The following is an 18736-nucleotide window of genomic DNA, read 5'->3' as shown; positions in this document are numbered from 1 at the left end:
TATATCAGAAAGCGAGAATGTATTGATGATGCCTAGGATTGTTCTGTTTTTGTCCCCGGCATTAAATCTTGCCTTATAGATATCGATGTCAATTCTAGAATAGGTAGACGCTCAAAACAAAACAATAGATTGAAATTTCCGACTGGCCAGGACTATATATCTACCAAAAGATCTAGATCCTAATTGATTAAATATATTTTATACGTAGTATAGTCTCACGATCGTATTGGTTTTATCGAACCTCGCGCCGTCGGCAATTGCAAGATCACATATATAAATTAGTGTGCAGCTTGAACAGTTAATTGTCGAAACATTATCATTAGCATTATTATGTCCTTTTTTCCCCCGCTCAAGCTTCAATTACAAAATGAATTATATACCTACTAACCAGGTGGGTAGGTTATGACAATCAAAGCTTAAAAACGAATGAATGATATTAATACACCAAGGTATCGTGTTAAGGGTGGCGAAAAGGAAACGGCTATACAAAAGTCGCAAAAAGAGAGAAACCGAGACTAGAGAGATATACCAAAGTATGATGTTTTCATAGGAAAAGAAAGCTTCAAAGAGGAACAGATATATTATTTATTACGGTCGTAGAAGTAACTCGTACTAGGAGGATGGGAGAGGGGGGCCAAAAAAAAAAAAAAGCGAAAGAAAGAAAGAAAGAACGAGTGTGGTAAACTACTCCTATAACATGACATCCCCCCTTCCCCTGTTCGTTTGAATACCATAAAAGAAAGATTTACACAAGTATATTCCTATTTATTCGCTTTGCAAGTTGCAAAAACAAGAAAAAAAAGAAAAAGGAGGTCACCATCCAATCTACCAATGGTCCAAAGAAGCAATGACGACAGAGAAAAAGATGTCGCTTCAATAAAAAACGAGTTAAGGTGAGTGTAACGAAGTAGAGGAGGAAAAGAGAAATGGAAAAGAGGAAGATAACAAAAAGCGAGAGTGAGACTCCGTTTCCAAACCCCCTTCCATTCGAAGACACCGGAATGAAATAAACCCCCGCAGATGCATTGTTTGTGGTTATTATTATGATGAAAAAAGGTGCCCGGTGAGCTGGTATCTTATTTCAAAGGACGGTTCACCATGGGTGAGTGATTTCCAGAGAAGTTCGTATACGTAAACTAGCTTAGACAGCAATAGTATCGCTCTTCTTCCTGTTCTGGTCAAGGCTCTTCCTGAACTTTCGGGTGGGAGTTGGCTGGGGCTGGGGCTGTCTCGTCGACCATCCGATTGGCCCTTCCCAATACCTCCTATTCACATTGATCAACATCCTCCCGATGGTACCCTGGATACCTTCGCCATTTCTGCCAGTAAATGGGGGATTCGAAGGGGTAGCGGAATCTCGGACAACTTGTCGGGCATAGGCAAGAACAACAAGGCAGAAATAAGCGCGAACGACCCATAATCCAGCGATGATAGCCATACTAGTCATAGACTCTGGCTGGTTAAGACCGTTGGCAAATGCGTCAAATGCAGTGGCGCCGGAAATCGTTTCGATATAGGAAGGTGCGGCAGCGTCGGTTCCATCGGCTCCTCCAACAGGGTTGAAAGGGCCACCAGAAAGCCCGGAAATGTCTTCAATCATCTTGCCCGAGTCACCAACGCCCGGGGCGGTAGAAGCATCGGTGAAGGCGGACCTCCGAGGTTCCGAGATGACCATAAACCATGTGATAGCGAATATGGTGGTATACGTGGCATTGATGATGGAGTCGATTAGGTACCAATAGCCGAAGGTGATGTTTGGGAACGGAGTCCTTTTCCGGATGTGAGGTTGGACCCATGCAATGAAGAACACGGCGAGAACAGAGTAGAAATACATCGATACCTGAAGCGCAGATATCTCAGCTCCTAGAAGGAAAAAAAATTGATTGGTTAGGTTCTACCGATGAAGTAATTCAAACATATTACGATGCCGACAAGGAATAGTCGAGCGGGAGCTTACCTGTGAAGATAGCTAATAAGCCATAAAAGCCGGAAGCTTTGTTGAATAACGAGCATAATAAGATAAGTTCTGCGCCAACCTTGAGATCCAAGAAGCCGAGAAAGTGCTGTAGTCGCAAACGACAGTTCCAGCCGTTAGCCACCTATACCATCGCAGAAACCACATCGCAAGAAATCCTGCACTTTTAAACGGTAGAAGTTAGAGTCGGGAGTATACCTTCGGTCGTGGCAATAGTATCCGGGATAGAGAGAACATGGTGGATAGTGAGATGTCGAAGGTGGTAGGAGGTTGGTGCGAACTTCTGAAATTATTCGCTCTGGACTTTCGTATTAATGACGAGACGTTTGTTCGGAAGAGCCAGGGAACTGGTTTTGGCTAAAAATAGAAGACTAGAAGATTACTGTGGGGAAAGAAATGATTTCGGACTATCAACTGATCGATCTGTGTATCTCTCGTGGCCTGAAGAATGCGAATTCGATGAGATTTGAAGATGTTTGCGACTCCAAAGAGGAGTTGAGATGCACGAATCCGAGAAGGGGAAGAATACGGCGCTTAGGAAGGGTATATTTGTCGGAAACGGCCGGGAATGATATAAACCGAATCTGTCGAGGGCAGAAGGTGTATATGGGGCGATAGGATGGACTGGATGTCGTATCAGTCGAGGGGTGGTCGAGGCGGGCGATGATGGTAAGGATGATGAGGTTGATGAGAAGGATGATGGAGGAACAGTGGATGGACGGATGGTGACTATTGTTGTTGTTGGAAGGGAAGAAAGAGGGAGAGTCTCGGTCTCACCTTTGTTGCCATGAAGTCTTGTCTAGCCCTTGTCTTTCCTGGTCTGTTTCCTGGCCTGTCCTTGTCCCAAACCAAAAAGAACCAACTAAACGAGCCAGTGGATGCCGCTTGCTTCCGGCCCCTGGACGTGTATAACAACCCAGCGAATAGAAGCCCGAATACAATCACCAGCTACGAGGTACGCATGGGAGACCGGAAGAAAGGGGTCCCGGCATTATCTTTTTCCTTTTTTTTTGTCCTAAATTTTTTTTAAAATAAAAAATCCTAGTGAATTGCCTGCTTGGGATATGATAGATATAATACAGTACTATGTAAGGTCCTATGTCTACGGTATGCCCTGACGTCGTACAAAACCGTACTATCACAAACCGGCATCCTGGGACTCAGCCTTATATTATGCTAGCACTCTGACTGGCTCATATATCAGCTAGCAAGTCGGTAAGTACATGTATAACCGTTATAAGTAACGTATAATGTTACTTGTGGCGCGGATGTGCATACGTACACACCCGCAGGGCACACGCGGTCTAGCTAGTGTATACCTCCTAGGTATCAATACATATGCATAGTACAGAAATTTGTGTGTATCTTCATAATCGATTCCATTACGTATACGTTAATTTTGTATTAAACAAGAGTGAATCAGTCAGTGGCCCGCAGAAACTGTTCTCAAATAACAGGCGGGTTGGAAGCAGTCAGAGAGTAAGCAGAATAATGATAAGGACAACAGAGGTAGCAGCAGCAGTGGTAGGGATAGGAGTCTATAGCTAAATTCAAGGGGAAAGCAAAGGAAGTTGAAGAGATCAAGCAAATATCAGCAGACACCGCCCAAGAAAGACAGCATTTTTGTGTGCAAGGAAACCATTGAAATATCACCGTGTATGGCCTCCAATAAATCCCATCCATGAACCAGAATTAAAATAGAGTAGAAAGCAAGATATAACCAAAAAAAAACAATAGTCTATATTTTAGAAGATTTTTTTTCCACACCCGAACCCCTCTTTAAACCGGAAAGGAAAAGAAAGAAGAAAAAAGGAAGGAAGGAAACGGCGAGGACCAGAAAATGATCGAAAGTAGTGGAGATATGTGTTTGTGAACCATATTGTTTGAAGGATATGAGGAGAGAGGAAAGAGAATCGAAGTATAACGGGAGAACGATAATTAGGCAAGTTGTCGTGTGATCCAGGTCATTAGAAAGAACGATACCAAAAGAGAGAAAGATAGAGAGGAAAGAGGAGAACAATGAGAAAGATTCCAATGTCCAGCCGGACAGAAAGGGAATCCATATTATGTATGTAGGGTCGCACAGGCGGGAGCTCGAGAGCTCTTAGATGGACGCAAAGCTTGTGGCCGCACTGCTTCCAGTGTCATCTGGTGCCGACTTGTCCTTGTATATCGCGACAATTATGCCGTTGTTTCCTTTCCTCAGCAGCACTTTCCTATAGTACCCGGGCCAAAGGATTAGTACCTAGGTATGTACGTCTGTGCTGAAACTTAAGGCATCAAAGCTCTAAAGTTTGCTTCTAAAAAACCCTCATTGAAAGTTTTTTTTTTCCCTTCACACTCCTTGTGTATGATGAGACAATTGGGAATTGAAGGATATCCATTACGTACGAGTCTTTGTGCAGGACGGCACCAATGCTGTCCTTCTTCAGCGCTGATCTAGCGGCAATTGTAAGATATGTAGCATCAGCTTCTGTAGCTTTTCCCCGAGCTATAATTTTTTTTTCAAAAGATAATTGTTAGTAAATTTTCCTTTTGAAATGAAGCGGATGGTAATTCGGGGCGGTGGTACGAACAGCCAAGACATAACCCGGAGGTCGAATCTATGATCAGGGCCCCGATGACATGCGGCGATGTCATCCTATTGGTCGTTTTTGTTCACTGTCAGCTGGATCACACCCACAGACTAAATTTTTTCTTCTCTTTCTTCCCACCTTCCCTTGCCTACCCCAGAAAAGTAATTCGTTTTTTTTGTGAAAAAAAAAAAAAAAAAAAAAAAAACTTAGACAGTCTTTGTTGTTGAGGATTGTGATACCCCCATACAATCCAGCTCCCCGAAAGCTACAACCTCGCGTATCATATCGTATCTGGGAGGCAAATATGATATGATATAGTATACCCCCAATACATACATACATACAGACATCCCATCCTTAAGCCTCTTTCCCACGGAATTGGGAGTAGAAGCAAGCCAAGAAAGCGTGTAATAATCCGGGGAAGGAGACGAGACGAGGCAGGCTTACATTGCATCCAAGGTTTTTGATATACCAGCTGCATCCATTTTTGCTAGGTTGTTCCCTGACGTCTGAACCGCGCCGTAACGTGTATTGTGTATTGTAGGAAGCTTCTCTCTGTATGGGTGTTGATCGTCGGACCTGCTAACAAGTTGAGAATGCAGCAATGACTTAAGTAGTAGGTAGCTGCGAGGTAGATATAGATAAGTATGTAGATATTGAACGAGAGAGTTTCTGAAAGAGAATTCGAAGGAGAAAGAGAGTATCTGCCAAAGAGCGAAGTGATGTCGAAATAAACGCCTTCTTCTTTTGGAAGTATACGATGAGCTCTATCGGAAAGGGTAGGAATAAATCAATATAAAAAATAAAGTATATAAGTCAAAAAAAATAGAAAATTAAGATAAAAGAATAAAAAAAATATAGAATAAAGAATAAAAAGAATAAAAAAAGGACGGCAAGGAGAATTCGAACAGGAAAATGATGTCGCGGGTGAAGGTTTCGAGACCGGTTCGATTCTTCGCTATTCTGCAAAGAGTTGGTTTTTTTTTCTTCTTCTTCTTCTTCTTTTTTTTTCTTTTCTTCTTTTCGTTCTTCCCTCGAAAAAGACTCCCTTCCTTCCCTTCCTTCGGCGTTTTCCTCAGATTTCGTTCCCTTTTGACCGCAGGCTGCTTCCAACTGGAACGCTTAGCTTGCCAGGGCACCTGTCGCCTGGAACCGGTTGTGTTGGGAGGAGGTTGTTCTGGCTCCTCGGGGATATTGATCGAATCTGGAGATTTAGTGGTAGGCAAGTCAGCATATTTTGTCCTTGAGCTCTCGTGTGCTTGTTGACCTGTTTTGCTTCAGCTATTTTCAGAAACAGGAACTGGCCTGACCAAGCTAAGCACTTAAGTAGATACCCGAGAACTTGCTCGTATGGATGTAAGAGGTAAGTGAATAGGTACTTACGTACTAAGTCGGTAATGTAATCAACTACTCGTTAGCTGGCAGCCAACCAGCAATGGTCTGTTTCAAAGGTCTAGAACCGGGACTTTGGCTTCAGTTTAAAAATCCAAAGGAATCTGCACGAAGAATCCCCAAAAATATCAAAAAAAAAAATAAAATGAAAAATAATAAAAGTAAAAAATGAAAAATAAAAAGGAAACAACCAATGAGGACTCCGTACAAGAAAAAGATAGAAAAGCAAGAGAAGCTAGTTTGTTATACGTATATATGTAGTGTAAGTTCAGTCGGTCAGTCAGTAAGTTCAGTCAGTAGTATGTAAGTATATAAGTATGCATGGCCGAAGAAAGGGAAAAGGAAGCCATTCCGGGCGTTCGACCTCTAGCCTTTTAAGCTCATGATCAAGAATATCCACAGAACCTCTATCACACGCTCCCTCTCTCCCTCTCCCTCTCTCTCTATGTACTAGTCTCCTCATCTCCCGTCGCTCGAAGCCCCAACCTTCCTGGCCTGAGCGGAACAAGGAACGCGAAACCTTGACGTTTGCAGAATTTTTATCTTTGGCTTCTTTTTCTGTTCCGTGCGTGCGTTCCTGGTGGGTATGTAGGGAACAAGGGTGCATTCGCTTTCTGGGACCCCATTAATACTCCAGTTAACTCCATAGTACCTACCTATAAGACGGTTAAAGTCGAGGGTTAATATAAGTAGCACCTCGTTCCATATCACCTTTCCAACGACTTCACACATCGTCATCATAAATTGTTCGTTCACCTGCTGTTTCGCCGCCGCCGCCGCCGTGTGAATGAATCAATGAATGAATATCAATCAAACACACCCGGCTTTTCCCTTTTCTTTTCTTCTTGTCACCGTTTTAATCCACAATTGTAATTTCGTCAAGGGGAAACAAAGGCGATTCCGGGTATATTTCTCAGCCAGAACTGTGGAGCAAGTGGAGAAACAAAAAGGTTTCGACGGGTTGCAAGGATTGTTTGGGACTAGAGGTTGCTGGAGATGACATTCTGTAGTGGTTGCCATCCATAATCTGGTCAAATATTTCGAAAGAAATCTACCTGTCGTGGGCCGAGGGGAATCGAACTTCTGATGCCTTTCTCCTCTCAGAGAACAAATGATTTTCTTAAAAAGAAACCGACACCCTGCTGGACGAAACCTGAAGTTGTGCAAGGCAATGCCGGAAGCCGTGTAACATCAGCCCCGTCTGATAATAAAATCACCCTCCCATTGTACTATATGTGGTTTGAAAGAACAAGTGTCGGAAGACTAGTCTCGGTTGACGTCCTCGTCGACGATGCCTGAGATATATTGGCAACTAATATGATATATGATCCATATTGTTACAACGTGAAAACGAGAAAGAGAGAAAAAAAGACTTGCAGGTTAGGCAAACATCGAGAGAGCGGAATTAACTGGTGACCAGGGTTACATTCCCACTCTAATCATGCCAGAGTCCATGGCCAGGGTAAAACGGGAAAAGCCCATCGCCATGTGCATGCTTGCCGGAGTAGGGAAGAAGAAGGTTGAAGTTGCTGGTGCTGCACAAGAACTCGAATCGAAATGCTGCATACACATCAACTGGGTTGCCACGCTCTTCCCCTCTGTCCCACCCAAGCTAGGTAGCTAACAGGCGAGTAAGCGTCAGGGTAATGCACAGTGGCGCATGTGGAGCCCTTATTTTCTCATGTCTTATTAAGATAGCAGGCATAGTTCATGTACAATATATGCATGTTCATCAGGCGATTTGCAAGCCTTTGGCCTTCCGGCTTTTTTACCAATCGCTTCACTTCGTGTTCGTCTACGTCCCAGACCATGCCGAGTGAACGGAGGGTGGAAGATCCAAAGAATGCCGCGAGACAAGGATATTTTTCCGTTCGAATCGGAACGACATGTCAAAAACACCATATTCGAAACAAACCGCTCCAGAGTGGGGTGCGAAATATATGTGCTTACAAGCAGGAGATACGTCCCAAAGAAGCTTGTCCGTTCGCATCTGATAATATTCGGCCACTCGGAGAAAAGTCCAACGAGCGAGAGGGCTGAAATTGGACTGGGTTTCTGGTCCGACGACGCCTGCTCGCCTCGAGAAAAAGTCCCAACTAGTGGAACCGGCGGGCTAGCCTGTTGAATATTTTGGGACCTGAACTAATTTCTGCTTGAACATTTGAGCTTTGACCCCTCGTTTTTCTGAAGCTTTGCTGCAAGGCCGTTTGGCCAGGCTAGAAACTACTTAGAAAAAAAGACCGTTGAACGAATTAACCGGAACAAAAAATCCAGACGTTTCAGTGGTGCGGAACTGACAAACCCGAATCGATTCTCGACCACCAAATCTCGATTTTGTCCTTGGCGGGGTCTCTTGCATCATATCATATCATATCGTTATTGTCACGGCATCTATATCAGACGTGACCAACGGTCTGGCCGGGATCATGAAATAATAAAGCTTGTAAACAAGAAGAGCTCGTTTCTGTTGTTTGAGCTAGAGCAGGAGCCGATAGAAAAGGTTTGGTATAGGTGGAATGCAAGCTTCAACTGCAAGCATCTTGAAATGAGAGAAAAATAATGGCTGCAACCCTCTCTGCTTGAAGCGTGATCATGCAACCGAACTGCACAGTACTATAACAAGTACATAATGGAAACGGTTTCGAAGAAATGGGGGGGACTGAAATGCCGACGAGCAAGGAGGGCTTTCAGGATTCATGTTTTTTCGACTCCACTTTGAACGACGGAGCTAGGGAAGGATAGAGACTTGTAAATATGTACAATACATGCATTTCAAGTCCCGGACCGGCCATAGTCAGCCTACTAGTCATGTAAGTACGAAGTAGCGCGCGTACGTATGTAAGTACCAAAATAAATTTTGGATATCTCCCAAGAAGCCTAGGTCTAGGACAACAAAGGAAGATGCATATGCATCCAAGACTTGCAAGCTCAAATACTTACAGGGTTCATTCCTTCAAGGCACTACCGGACTATCAAATGCTCTCGATCCAGTTATGCATATATGAGTTCCCGCACAAAACCGGTTGACGGATTTCGACGGATTCAAATGGCCCGGTATGTTCACGTTAACCTCGGGATGGTATGGCGGGGGATATCACACGTTTGTCGGTGATTTAACTGACCCCATCGTGGTTTTCGTGAGTGATTAAATTGAACCTCGACGCTGCAACGTAGTGCAGCTCAGAGCTGAACATGAGAAGAGTCTAGTTAGCCTCGCTGTAGAAGCAATTGGCACTGACAGGGATTATATACAAAAATCCACTGCGGGACGGGTCGAAGAAACGAGGGATATCCCAGTGATTGTCAGAAGTAAACTGGAAGACGTGAAGACTTGACTCGTCGGCAAGTCTATGTACCCGAAGATACAAGGTCGGAACCTATCTTTAGTTTTTTGTGAAGTTTAGAATTTAGTCCTATTGTTGAAATATCCTGATAGGTATTGTATCGATATGCACTTACCAAGAAGTATCCTTATGCATTGCATGGCCGTAGCTGGCTACCTAGTACTTATGACGAATACGTACTTAGTAAGTACTTAGCTGTGAGGGGTGCTGGTCGAGCAGAGCCGCATGCCGGCCTTCAACTAAAGCGGCGGCCTGTGTGTTGCCAGCTATCGATAAGCTCCGCTCAGTCCAATGGACCCCTGCAAAAATTATTTCGCTTTATTGCGTCCCAAGCCAAAACTTCTGCTGGAACTTCTGCGACAGCTTCAACCTCCAATAGACGACCTCATACTACCTTGCCTCACTCATCTACTTGACAGTCTCAGAATCAACATCCAACATCAACATCAACATCAACATCAACATCAACATCAACATCAACGCCACCCTAATATCGACATCAAACATCTACATCTACATCTCATCTATTAGCTTTCTAGAATGGTCGGCGATACCGCTAAAAAACGGAGAAAGCAGCCTGAGCCACGTGCTGGCCGTAAATCCTCTGCTACAACATTCTTTTCCTGGGCAAATCCTCAACCCGACATCTCTATAAACTCTGCAGAATCCGAAATCCTACGGGACCAAAAGATCCTCCCGATCATCTCAGGAATACAAGCCGGTTCCCCGGCTGAAAAAAAACAGCATCTTATAGCAGCTTGTTCTATCATAGAAGATCCAATCTGTAGAAAACTGCTATTGAAACAGCATATTATCCAAATTATCCTCGACAAGGTCTTGGCAGACTCCTCCCAGGAAGTCGTAACAGCAGGATGGGCTCTTCTGAACAAAATCGTCTTGTACGAAGGATACGATATCTCCCTACACTTGTATAGGAAAGGTATCTTTAGCCAAATTATTGGAGCTATCACGACGGTTGGTGGAATCCCTCCTGGATCGGTGGAATACTCTGACTAACCTCGTCTCCTAGATCAAATCCGGAGTTTCTGCTTTAGCCACACAACCGAAATCACTGTCACCGTCTGATCAGACCTTGTTATGGGATTACACAAGCAGTGTCCTATCACTCCTTACAAAGCTGAGCGAGACTACGAAAGAGATACTGGACAGGGTCTCGAACGAAGACGTACTCTTGCTCGCTTCTGCTTTATTGGGCTTGAAAATCGGTGGACATAAAATATCAGTCCCCGAGAATGTCCAAATCGCGGCCGTTATTCTGCTCGACAGAGTCACAGATCAAAATCCGATTGCTTATGACTTGCTGGTTAAAGACCCAGGATTTGTAGGAAATTTGATGAGAATCTACACTGCAAAAGTTGAGGATGCTCCCTTGAAGATAGCAGCCACTTGCAGTACATTACATAATGTTATTTCTCAAAGCCTTGCCCTCGCCGATGACTTAGCAGAAGACAATAAAATCGCCGATGCACGACTCATTGCACCTTTAACTGCTATTATCCAAGCCGTTCTCTCAAAACAATCACCCTCTCAGGAAGAGCAACAGGCACTATTTCTATCCTTGGAAACCCTTTCCGATGTCGCAGATTGTACCGTAGAAACATTTGGTCACAATGCTCCTGGTAATACTAATGGTATCCAGCGTAAGACACCCGGCGATCGCAGCAGTCCACACTCAGATTTGGACATGGAGGATGATGATCTGTTAGAAGATGAAGATGAAGATGAAGATGAAGATGACGAAGAGAACGAGGAGGATGTTCAGGAGGATGATGGCGGTGACGATGAGAACGCCTCAGACGAAGAACTCCCCGACGACCTTGGAGCGGACATGGCTATGGTCACTGGTGAAGAAGGAACTACAGCTCGCGCTTCTAAGAAAAAGCCGTTCGATTCACCAGAACTCGAGTTCCTCCTCGTCGCCACAGTACCCGCTGTCCTTCCTATAGCTACCTCAACCCCATCCTCAGAGCCCGAGCGCAACATTAAACTCACTACAATATCACTCCTCTCCGCCATAGCCCGTGCCTTCGCTCTCCTCTGCTCAAAAACTCACAAATGCAAATTTACACTATCACAGTCTCTTCAGCAATCCTATCTCCCCTCTACCCACGAAATTTGGAACATCCTTATCACCCCTATTCTTTGTTCCAACTCGGCAGATCTCAAACTAGCGGAAAAAATCACAGAGCTCGCATCCCACATCACAGCATTCACACCATCAGTTTCTGTCTCAAACAATCAACATAAATCCTTCCTAGCCCTTTACAACGCTACGGCTTCCATCCCACTAAAAGTTCTCTGCGTCAAAGTACTTTCAAACTTGGCGCGATGCCAGGGAACCGATCGTATCGAGGTCAACAAGGAGTTAGGTACCTTCTTCATGACTACTGTTAACAAATTACCATTCTACGGCGACGCCGAACCTGCAGATTTACCAGCCCCAGAAGTCATTATTGAATGCTTGAATGCTGTGTATGATGTCTACGATGATGTGGATAATGACTACGATGAAGAAGTCTTTGTAAAACTCGGCTTTTTGAAATATCTCAAAAGCTTTGTTGGGAGGTTGAGAGCTATGGTATGTTATAATCCTTCCCACAAGAGAAAAGAAATAGGTGTATGAAGATACTAACTAAATTTGAATAGGCTAAGAAAGTCGATAGACGTACGCGATTCGAACTTCGAGAGAGTGCAGACGAGGCACTCATCAACCTTACCGAGTTTGTCAAATACAAAACCGCGGAGAGGGAGGAAATATAGTTTCCTCCTACCGTAAAAAAGAAAAAAAGAAAAAGTAAAATTATTGAATCGAACATGTAAAGTAGCGTGTTACCACGGAGTCGTGTATACTATTGTCACTTTCTTCGCAAAATCAAAATAGGAATAGAAAAAAGTAACGTTGATAGGGAATATGAATTTGAAATCAAGTACTAAAGTCTGGTGAAATAGAGTATGTAGTATTTGTTTTTTTTTGATTGAATTATAATTCAACAGCATGCAGAAAAGAAGTATTCTGCAAATAAGGATGGCCATGGATGGTAGTTCAGTAGTAATACCGATTTCTATATAGCCTAGCTAGTCGCCCCTATCCGATAAGCTAATATACTTACATGCGAGGCAGTAACATGATGATTTCTTCTTTGTTTATTTTCCATCAATCAATAAAAGAGGTCCTACGAGTCTTGCTCTGCTTCCCATTCAGGATTCTGTAAATAAAAAGAAAGAATCGATGTTAGCGAGCTGCACATATCACTCTTAAAATGTTATCTTTAGGAACATACCTTCTTCAAAATCACCAAACCCTCCATACTACTAGCCAAAGAGATATACTGCTCGTCCTCCAACTCCGCTCTCTCGCCGTATGCCAAGAGCACAGGTGTACTCTGTGTCTGCCACCCAGTGATGGTCTTCGGCCGACCAGCCTGTCCCACAACATCAACAGCCTGTCCGACTCTCACATTCACAGCTAGTGGCTTCAAATCCTCGTCTAGAGTGACCAAAAATCTCGGCTGCATGGCTGGAACAAGGAAGAACAACAAGTAATGTGCATCCGACAAAATAAAGCTCTTCGCGTCGACAAGACTCACAAGGACTGTGAGTAAACCTGCAACGCTAACCCGGGACATAACCTGTCTGTCGGCATGGAAGGGGTTCATGCCGATGGTACCCTTACCCATATGCAGCAAACCCTGTGCGATTCGAACCATGAACAAAGCATTTTCGTCACGGTGGTAGTAGCTCACAAGACTTCGTAGCAACTGGGCTAATCTCGCATTGTTTGTGCCAGCACCAACAAGACCCATCGCGAAGATAGCATTCAAGGCAACATCATTGTCGTTGTCGTGGCTGTATCTGGAGAGTGTGTCGTAAACGCGCATTTGGGGGTTCGAGGGGGAAAGAAGACCCATGGCGAGCGGGACAGCCTTTCGGATTACACCTTCACCGTAGTGCATAAGGTGACCGAATTGGCGGAGAACCATCTCCTGACCGACATCCTCTCCCATAGCGATCAAGGCAATAGCAAGAACAGCGTAAGACTGGAAGATATCGTCTCCTTCCTTTGATTCCTTGTTGTCTTTATCCTTATTATCTTTGTCGATATGTTCGTTGCAAAGATGTAACATTTGTTGGATTTTGAGGACGTTACCAGTACCAGCGTAGGCACAAGCATTGACAAGGACTTGGGTGTGCTTAGAGAATGGATGGTCGATGGCTTTAAGAGTCTCAATCGTGGTTTCGGCTTCTTCCTGACGGGAAACGAAGAGCAGAGCTAGACCTAAGGATAGGAAGCGTGACCATTTGTCCTTCAGCTCGGCAGGTTCACGTGTGAAGAGGATTTCGAGGATAGAAGAAGAAATATCGCCATTGGAAGAACCGACAAAGATCAAACCAAGGGAGAGAGCAGCGAGGGCGCAAAGTTGGTTATTGCTATCACTGAGAAGGGGAGTGATGAAATCTGCAATATCACTACGATGAGAACCTGCATATGCAAGACCCAGACTAAATAGGAAAAATTAGCAGATGTTTCCACATAAATTGGGACAAGAATCTTACCCCATAATGCCGCTCATTCTAATGTTTGGATTGTCGTGCTCTAAAACACCTGGCTCTGCTAGCAAAGCAAGGGCCGGTTCTGTTTCGCTTCTGGTGCCGGAATTCACCAACCCAATACCCAAGAGAGCACCAGCCTACAGTATGGTTAGTTCACCGTATGGTTTTACCAATGGGGGGATAAAACGTACTCGAATTGGAATTTCGTCGACATAGGTATACTTATCAATGCTCGATAAACCCATCTCAACATCCCATTGCATTAAGAGACCAATCGATGCGGCAGCGGATAATTTTCCGAGATCTTTGTTCTTGTATACCCATGGGCTTGCCTCATCTTCGACCAACATCAACTTGTCCTGACCGAATCCAGCGTTGACAAATGCGTTAACAAATGTAGACGCGAGATTGTGTCTTGCAGAGTCTACGCTGCTAGACGCCCCACCCCTCTGATGCTCTAGATGTGTTTTGTAGATGTCGTCTGGAGTTTTAGGGTCGGCCAAGTTCAGTTCCTTAGCCATGTATTGGAACATCGCCGATAATTTGCTGTTGGTCAAGCACTCAGCGACTTCGTCGTCTTCTGCTGGTGTCAGAGAAATCTGCTGACGTGCGATTATAAAGGCCATTTGCTTTTGGACAAGCAGGTCCTCGGTAGAATCAAAGTCATCTTGAATAAGGTCATGGTCATTAAGTCGGATTGCCAGAACGAGGGCTTGTGTGAGTTTGTTGTATTGTCTGTAAATGTCGTGGGCGGTCCGAAGGAATGCGATGTCTTCGGGGAATGGTAATAGGTTGACCATACTAGAGGATTAATAAAGTCAGCATCTAAGAAATGCATTTATATGCTTTAAAATCTAGATCCCGTACCTAACCATGTAAAGACACGCCCGAGCATATGTGTTCTCGTCCAAGTATTTCGGTAGCACCTCAATCATCTCCAACTCACTGAGCAAATCGACAGCATCGGCTTCGGCGTTGTGTGTTAAAAAATACGGGATAAGAGAAAGAGCTAGGTCGGCGATGTCCTGAGTATCTTCCTCTTTTTCTTGACGTTTGTTGAACAGCGCTCCGATTTCTAATGCTAGATGTCGGACATATTCGTGACCCCACCCGCCGATATCGTTCGTAGGCGATAGTAATCGATATTTCAGCGATTCTTGTCTGTCGTCATCCGAGTATGTCATACCGAGTACGGAAAGAACGTCTGCAAGCATTAACTATCGCCAAGGGAGAATTAGACGCGGTTCTTGAATGGGTATAAGGTAATATCAAAAGATGTACCTTATCATCGTCATTCTTCCACGTATCGTACAACCCTGTAAGGTCATCATAATGAGGTCTCAGGAACTTGAGCGGTTTAGGAACAGCGGTCATCGATGAAGTAGATGTCCGTATAAAGTCTTTGATGGCTTCCAAGGCTGGCTTGTAAAGATTTGAATCGGATTCCTGTATGACACGCGGGAAGCCACCCCAGAGTCAGCTTCACCTCCACATATAATAATCGAGCAATCGACCGAGAACACGTTCGTTCTCACCTTTAACCGTTCTGCTAGCATATCAAGCTCCGATTTAAGCTGTTGGTCTTCTTCCGATAGCTCCTCTATTCCACGATAAGATATCAGCGCTTCCGAGCTCCCCTAGCTTGAATAGCTCCCACGAGCTACATTTCCCCTCGTGGGACAGTATCAGAAATCATCCCACCTTCTTTTGGCTCGCCCTTTGCATCTTTGGTATTTGCATCTTTCATCACGACATCATCTTTCTTTGGTGGGTCGACAACCTTTGCCTTGCCCTTGTCGACGGGACCAGATCCATCCTCGTTTGCCATGTTGGGAAGCGGGTAGTCTGGAGACGAGGATTTGGAGGAGGGGGGGTTATTTTACGGTATCGTCGACGCTATATCGCAAGGGTAATACGATGAACTTCAAAGGCGACGCGTCTTCGATGGAGTTGGAGCTTGTGGTATTGAGGGATGGTGGAGTGGCGAGGTTTGGGGAATGGCGAGTGCAGTTACCTTGTGGTAGTTTGGTGTAGGTATTTTTGGGGCTTTGAAATCCGAGCTGGAAATTGGCACACTCAACGCAAAGGCGAATGACGACGCAGTTACAGATTATGTCAGCCGGGAGGGTATTGCAATCATATCTCGAGATGTCCTATCTCGAATAGTCTTTTTTGTACTTTAGACATAGATATCAAAGATCGTAGTTCAAAATCTACTGAGATAACTACTCGATATCGCGGGGGCATCGATGTATATGGGAGGTCACAGGTGTACAGTGAGAGACTACCCATAGCTAGACCTTGAGCGCATGAGCTCGATAGACTGAATATATCTCCCACTTTATAATCGATACAAATGTAATGCAAACCCAATGCATAATGTGAAAGAACTTAAGCTAGTACATGCTACTTATACAGACAGAAAAATTTCGAACTCCCCTCCCGTCAATGTAGTGATATCGTACATATACGTTTACCATGCATAATCCTAGTGATCCTCTTGTAACCTCTCGCGGGCGTCCGAGACCATTGCATGCCATTTCGTCTTCATAATGATAACTGTCTCGATTATAGCCACCAATAGCAGGGCGAAGCTAACCCCGGACCAAAGTCCCCATAATCCCCTGTCATAGATGACCCATTAGCATGTACTTTTAGCTGCAGAATTTGGATATTCTGGTATCTTACCATCCAAGCTTGAACGCAGCAAAGAACGAAAACGGCAGTGCCAGCGTATAGTACGCAGCAAGATTAACCCAAGCTCCGATTTTCTGTCTACCTTGCCCTCGCAGAATACCGCCAGCTGCAGCTGCTACAGAGTCCCAAAGCTGGAACAAAGCGCAAATAGGGAGTGTGTCGGCAACCAGTTCTAATTTTTGCCCTGGATTAGCTTCGACTCACGACATGTATAAAATGTATTCCAAATACTTACTAATAACAACCGGGTCGTCGCTGAACAATTTGCCGATATCGTGTCTTGTCGTGGTTAATAGGGTCACATTAGCAATCCCGAGTAGCGTGCTGCCCCATAGAGCAACTTGGGAGCATGTCTTTGCTGCATCTCCCAATGTTGCCCCAAGGAAGTTGGCAACTCGAGTCGATGTTGCAATAGAGAGAGCAAACGGGATCTGGAATGTAACAGAGGTGCAAGTCGCTAGAACACTCTGCGCTGCAAGATGCTTGGTCGACAGATAGCTCGCTGCCAAAGTAAGGAGCTCGAATGCAACGAACTCAGACAGAATCATGATGAGGCCGGGGAGCGCCAGTCTAACCATAGGACCCCAGCTTTTGAATGCAATTGCCTTCTTCGAAAATCCTCCCCAGCACTCTGACCCTCTGATAAATACAACATAGAGGAACAGAAGCAAAGGCATCAGCCAATTCGTAATAACTACGGCGGTTGGCGCACCCAAAAACCCAAATCCAATAACCGGATGCCAGACCAAAAGATAGTTCAGCAAGGCGTTAACCGGCGCACATATGAGAAGAATGTATGTCGACGCCATAAAAATGCCCTGCGCCTGAACGAAACGCTTGCCAACCTCCCATGCTGCATATCCTGGCGCCCCAAAAGCCAGAACTCGAAGGTATCCTCCTGCTAACCTGCAAAGTTCGGGGTCCGGTATAATAGGCCTCAGGATCTGCTCGCTGAATTGCCAAACGATACCGATAGGGATGGTAATAAGCAGAAGGAACCAGAAGCAGCGCTGCATGTGTAATCCAACAAGCTTCTTCTTCCCTGAGCCATAAGCCTGGGAGCAGAGAGTATCCAACGACGTAGCGAGACCTTGATATATCGTATATCCAGTAATATTACTTGTCATAGATGCTAAACTCACAGCTGCAAGCTCGTTCGTCCCAAGCTTGCCAACTGAAAATACGCTAGCTACGGTCAAGGAGTATTGTAGTAAAAAGGTTACTATCAGCGGCCCCGAGTATCTCGCCAGCACTTTTGTCTCTCTCTGCCAGGTCGTTGTGATCTTCCCGGCCTCAACGCTGTCCTTCCATTTCGCCGTAGGGTCCACATTGGCGGCGAGGATGTCCGAATCTTCGCTGCTCGATCCCGCGTGCGGTAGCAGTGGATCGCTTTCAGTCGCATCATGCGGCCTCTGCTGCCATGGAAGCCCATGAATGGATCGTTTTCTAGGCAGTATGTGGTTATCGCGCAATAGACTTCGCTCGTCTTCCAAAATTTGCTCTCGCTCCGTGGTGGTAATAAAGCTCGGCGGCAGCGGTGATGATGGGATTAAAGCTGATCGTGTGATCAAAGACCCGCATACTATAGACGCTCTGCGGACAGAGCCTCCAAGTTGATGATTGGGATCAACTGGAATTGTTAAGCCGGCGCTTTCTTCGATATCTTCATCATCTGTATCAGCGAACGGCGAGTTCGGGATCAGAACAGGGTTTCTGGTCGGCGCGGACTTGGATAAGGTAGACATTGTGGCGTATGTCAATGGTATATAACCAGTATCGAATAGATCTACCTCGAAGTTTGAGGGAACATCGATAAATTTGGCCGTTGAAGATGCAGTAAGAATAGAATGACTTTGGCTTTGTTACACAGCATAAAGCTTAAGAGGGTAGTGAAGGAAGGAAGAGAGAAAGAAGTTTCAATGAGCTAAACCCGGGGATAAATGCGAGAATGACTAGAATCGAATTTCTTTCCGAGGAGGGAGTTCACCGGAAACAAAAAAAAAGAGCGAATGCAGGTCTCAGATGTGATAACAGGCGAGCAATGGCGGCATCGCCGTGGGGTTCCCATTTCATAATTTTCGTAGCATTGCCTTCAAATTCCTGTCCGGCCTGGCCTGTCGCTTGCAAGGTTTGACGCATTGGTGCTGCCCATGTGGGAACCCAAATGCACGGAGATGACC

At 45.0% G+C, this 18736-nt stretch overlaps 5 protein-coding genes across 5 annotated transcripts; 1 reads left to right on the top strand and 4 right to left on the bottom strand.

Moving 5' to 3' along the window:
* Positions 1-1141: 1141 nt before the first annotated feature.
* AOL_s00004g555 (uncharacterized protein) lies at positions 1142-2212 on the bottom strand (the record flags this gene model as incomplete). The annotated part of the gene is made up of 3 exons (XM_011119204.1): positions 1142-1863; positions 1958-2063; positions 2174-2212. 3 exons carry the CDS (start codon positions 2210-2212, stop codon positions 1142-1144), a joined length of 867 nt encoding a protein of 288 aa, XP_011117506.1.
* A 1867-nt stretch (positions 2213-4079) lies between these two features.
* Positions 4080-4615, bottom strand: AOL_s00004g554 (uncharacterized protein; the record flags this gene model as incomplete). The annotated part of the gene is made up of 3 exons (XM_011119203.1): positions 4080-4191; positions 4367-4466; positions 4552-4615. 3 exons carry the CDS (start codon positions 4613-4615, stop codon positions 4080-4082), a joined length of 276 nt encoding a protein of 91 aa, XP_011117505.1.
* A 5212-nt stretch (positions 4616-9827) lies between these two features.
* Positions 9828-12068, top strand: AOL_s00004g553 (uncharacterized protein; the record flags this gene model as incomplete). The annotated part of the gene is made up of 3 exons (XM_011119202.1): positions 9828-10262; positions 10318-11886; positions 11955-12068. 3 exons carry the CDS (start codon positions 9828-9830, stop codon positions 12066-12068), a joined length of 2118 nt encoding a protein of 705 aa, XP_011117504.1.
* A 413-nt stretch (positions 12069-12481) lies between these two features.
* Positions 12482-15687, bottom strand: AOL_s00004g552 (uncharacterized protein; the record flags this gene model as incomplete). The annotated part of the gene is made up of 8 exons (XM_011119201.1): positions 12482-12514; positions 12590-13808; positions 13863-13996; positions 14051-14660; positions 14727-15076; positions 15141-15305; positions 15395-15459; positions 15561-15687. The coding sequence occupies 8 exons, from the start codon at positions 15685-15687 to the stop codon at positions 12482-12484; spliced, it is 2703 nt and encodes a 900-aa protein (XP_011117503.1).
* Positions 15688-16347: 660 nt separating this feature from the next.
* On the bottom strand, positions 16348-18301 carry AOL_s00004g551 (uncharacterized protein; the record flags this gene model as incomplete). The annotated part of the gene is made up of 3 exons (XM_011119200.1): positions 16348-16483; positions 16548-16728; positions 16792-18301. The coding sequence occupies 3 exons, from the start codon at positions 18299-18301 to the stop codon at positions 16348-16350; spliced, it is 1827 nt and encodes a 608-aa protein (XP_011117502.1).
* Between the last annotated feature and the right edge of the window lie 435 nt (positions 18302-18736).

This window comes from Orbilia oligospora (assembly GCF_000225545.1).
Source record: "Orbilia oligospora ATCC 24927 unplaced genomic scaffold scaffold00004, whole genome shotgun sequence".
Lineage (NCBI taxonomy): Eukaryota > Fungi > Ascomycota > Orbiliomycetes > Orbiliales > Orbiliaceae > Orbilia > Orbilia oligospora.
Note: the sequence above shows the minus strand (reverse complement) of the source record. Positions and strands in the feature narration are given on the sequence as shown.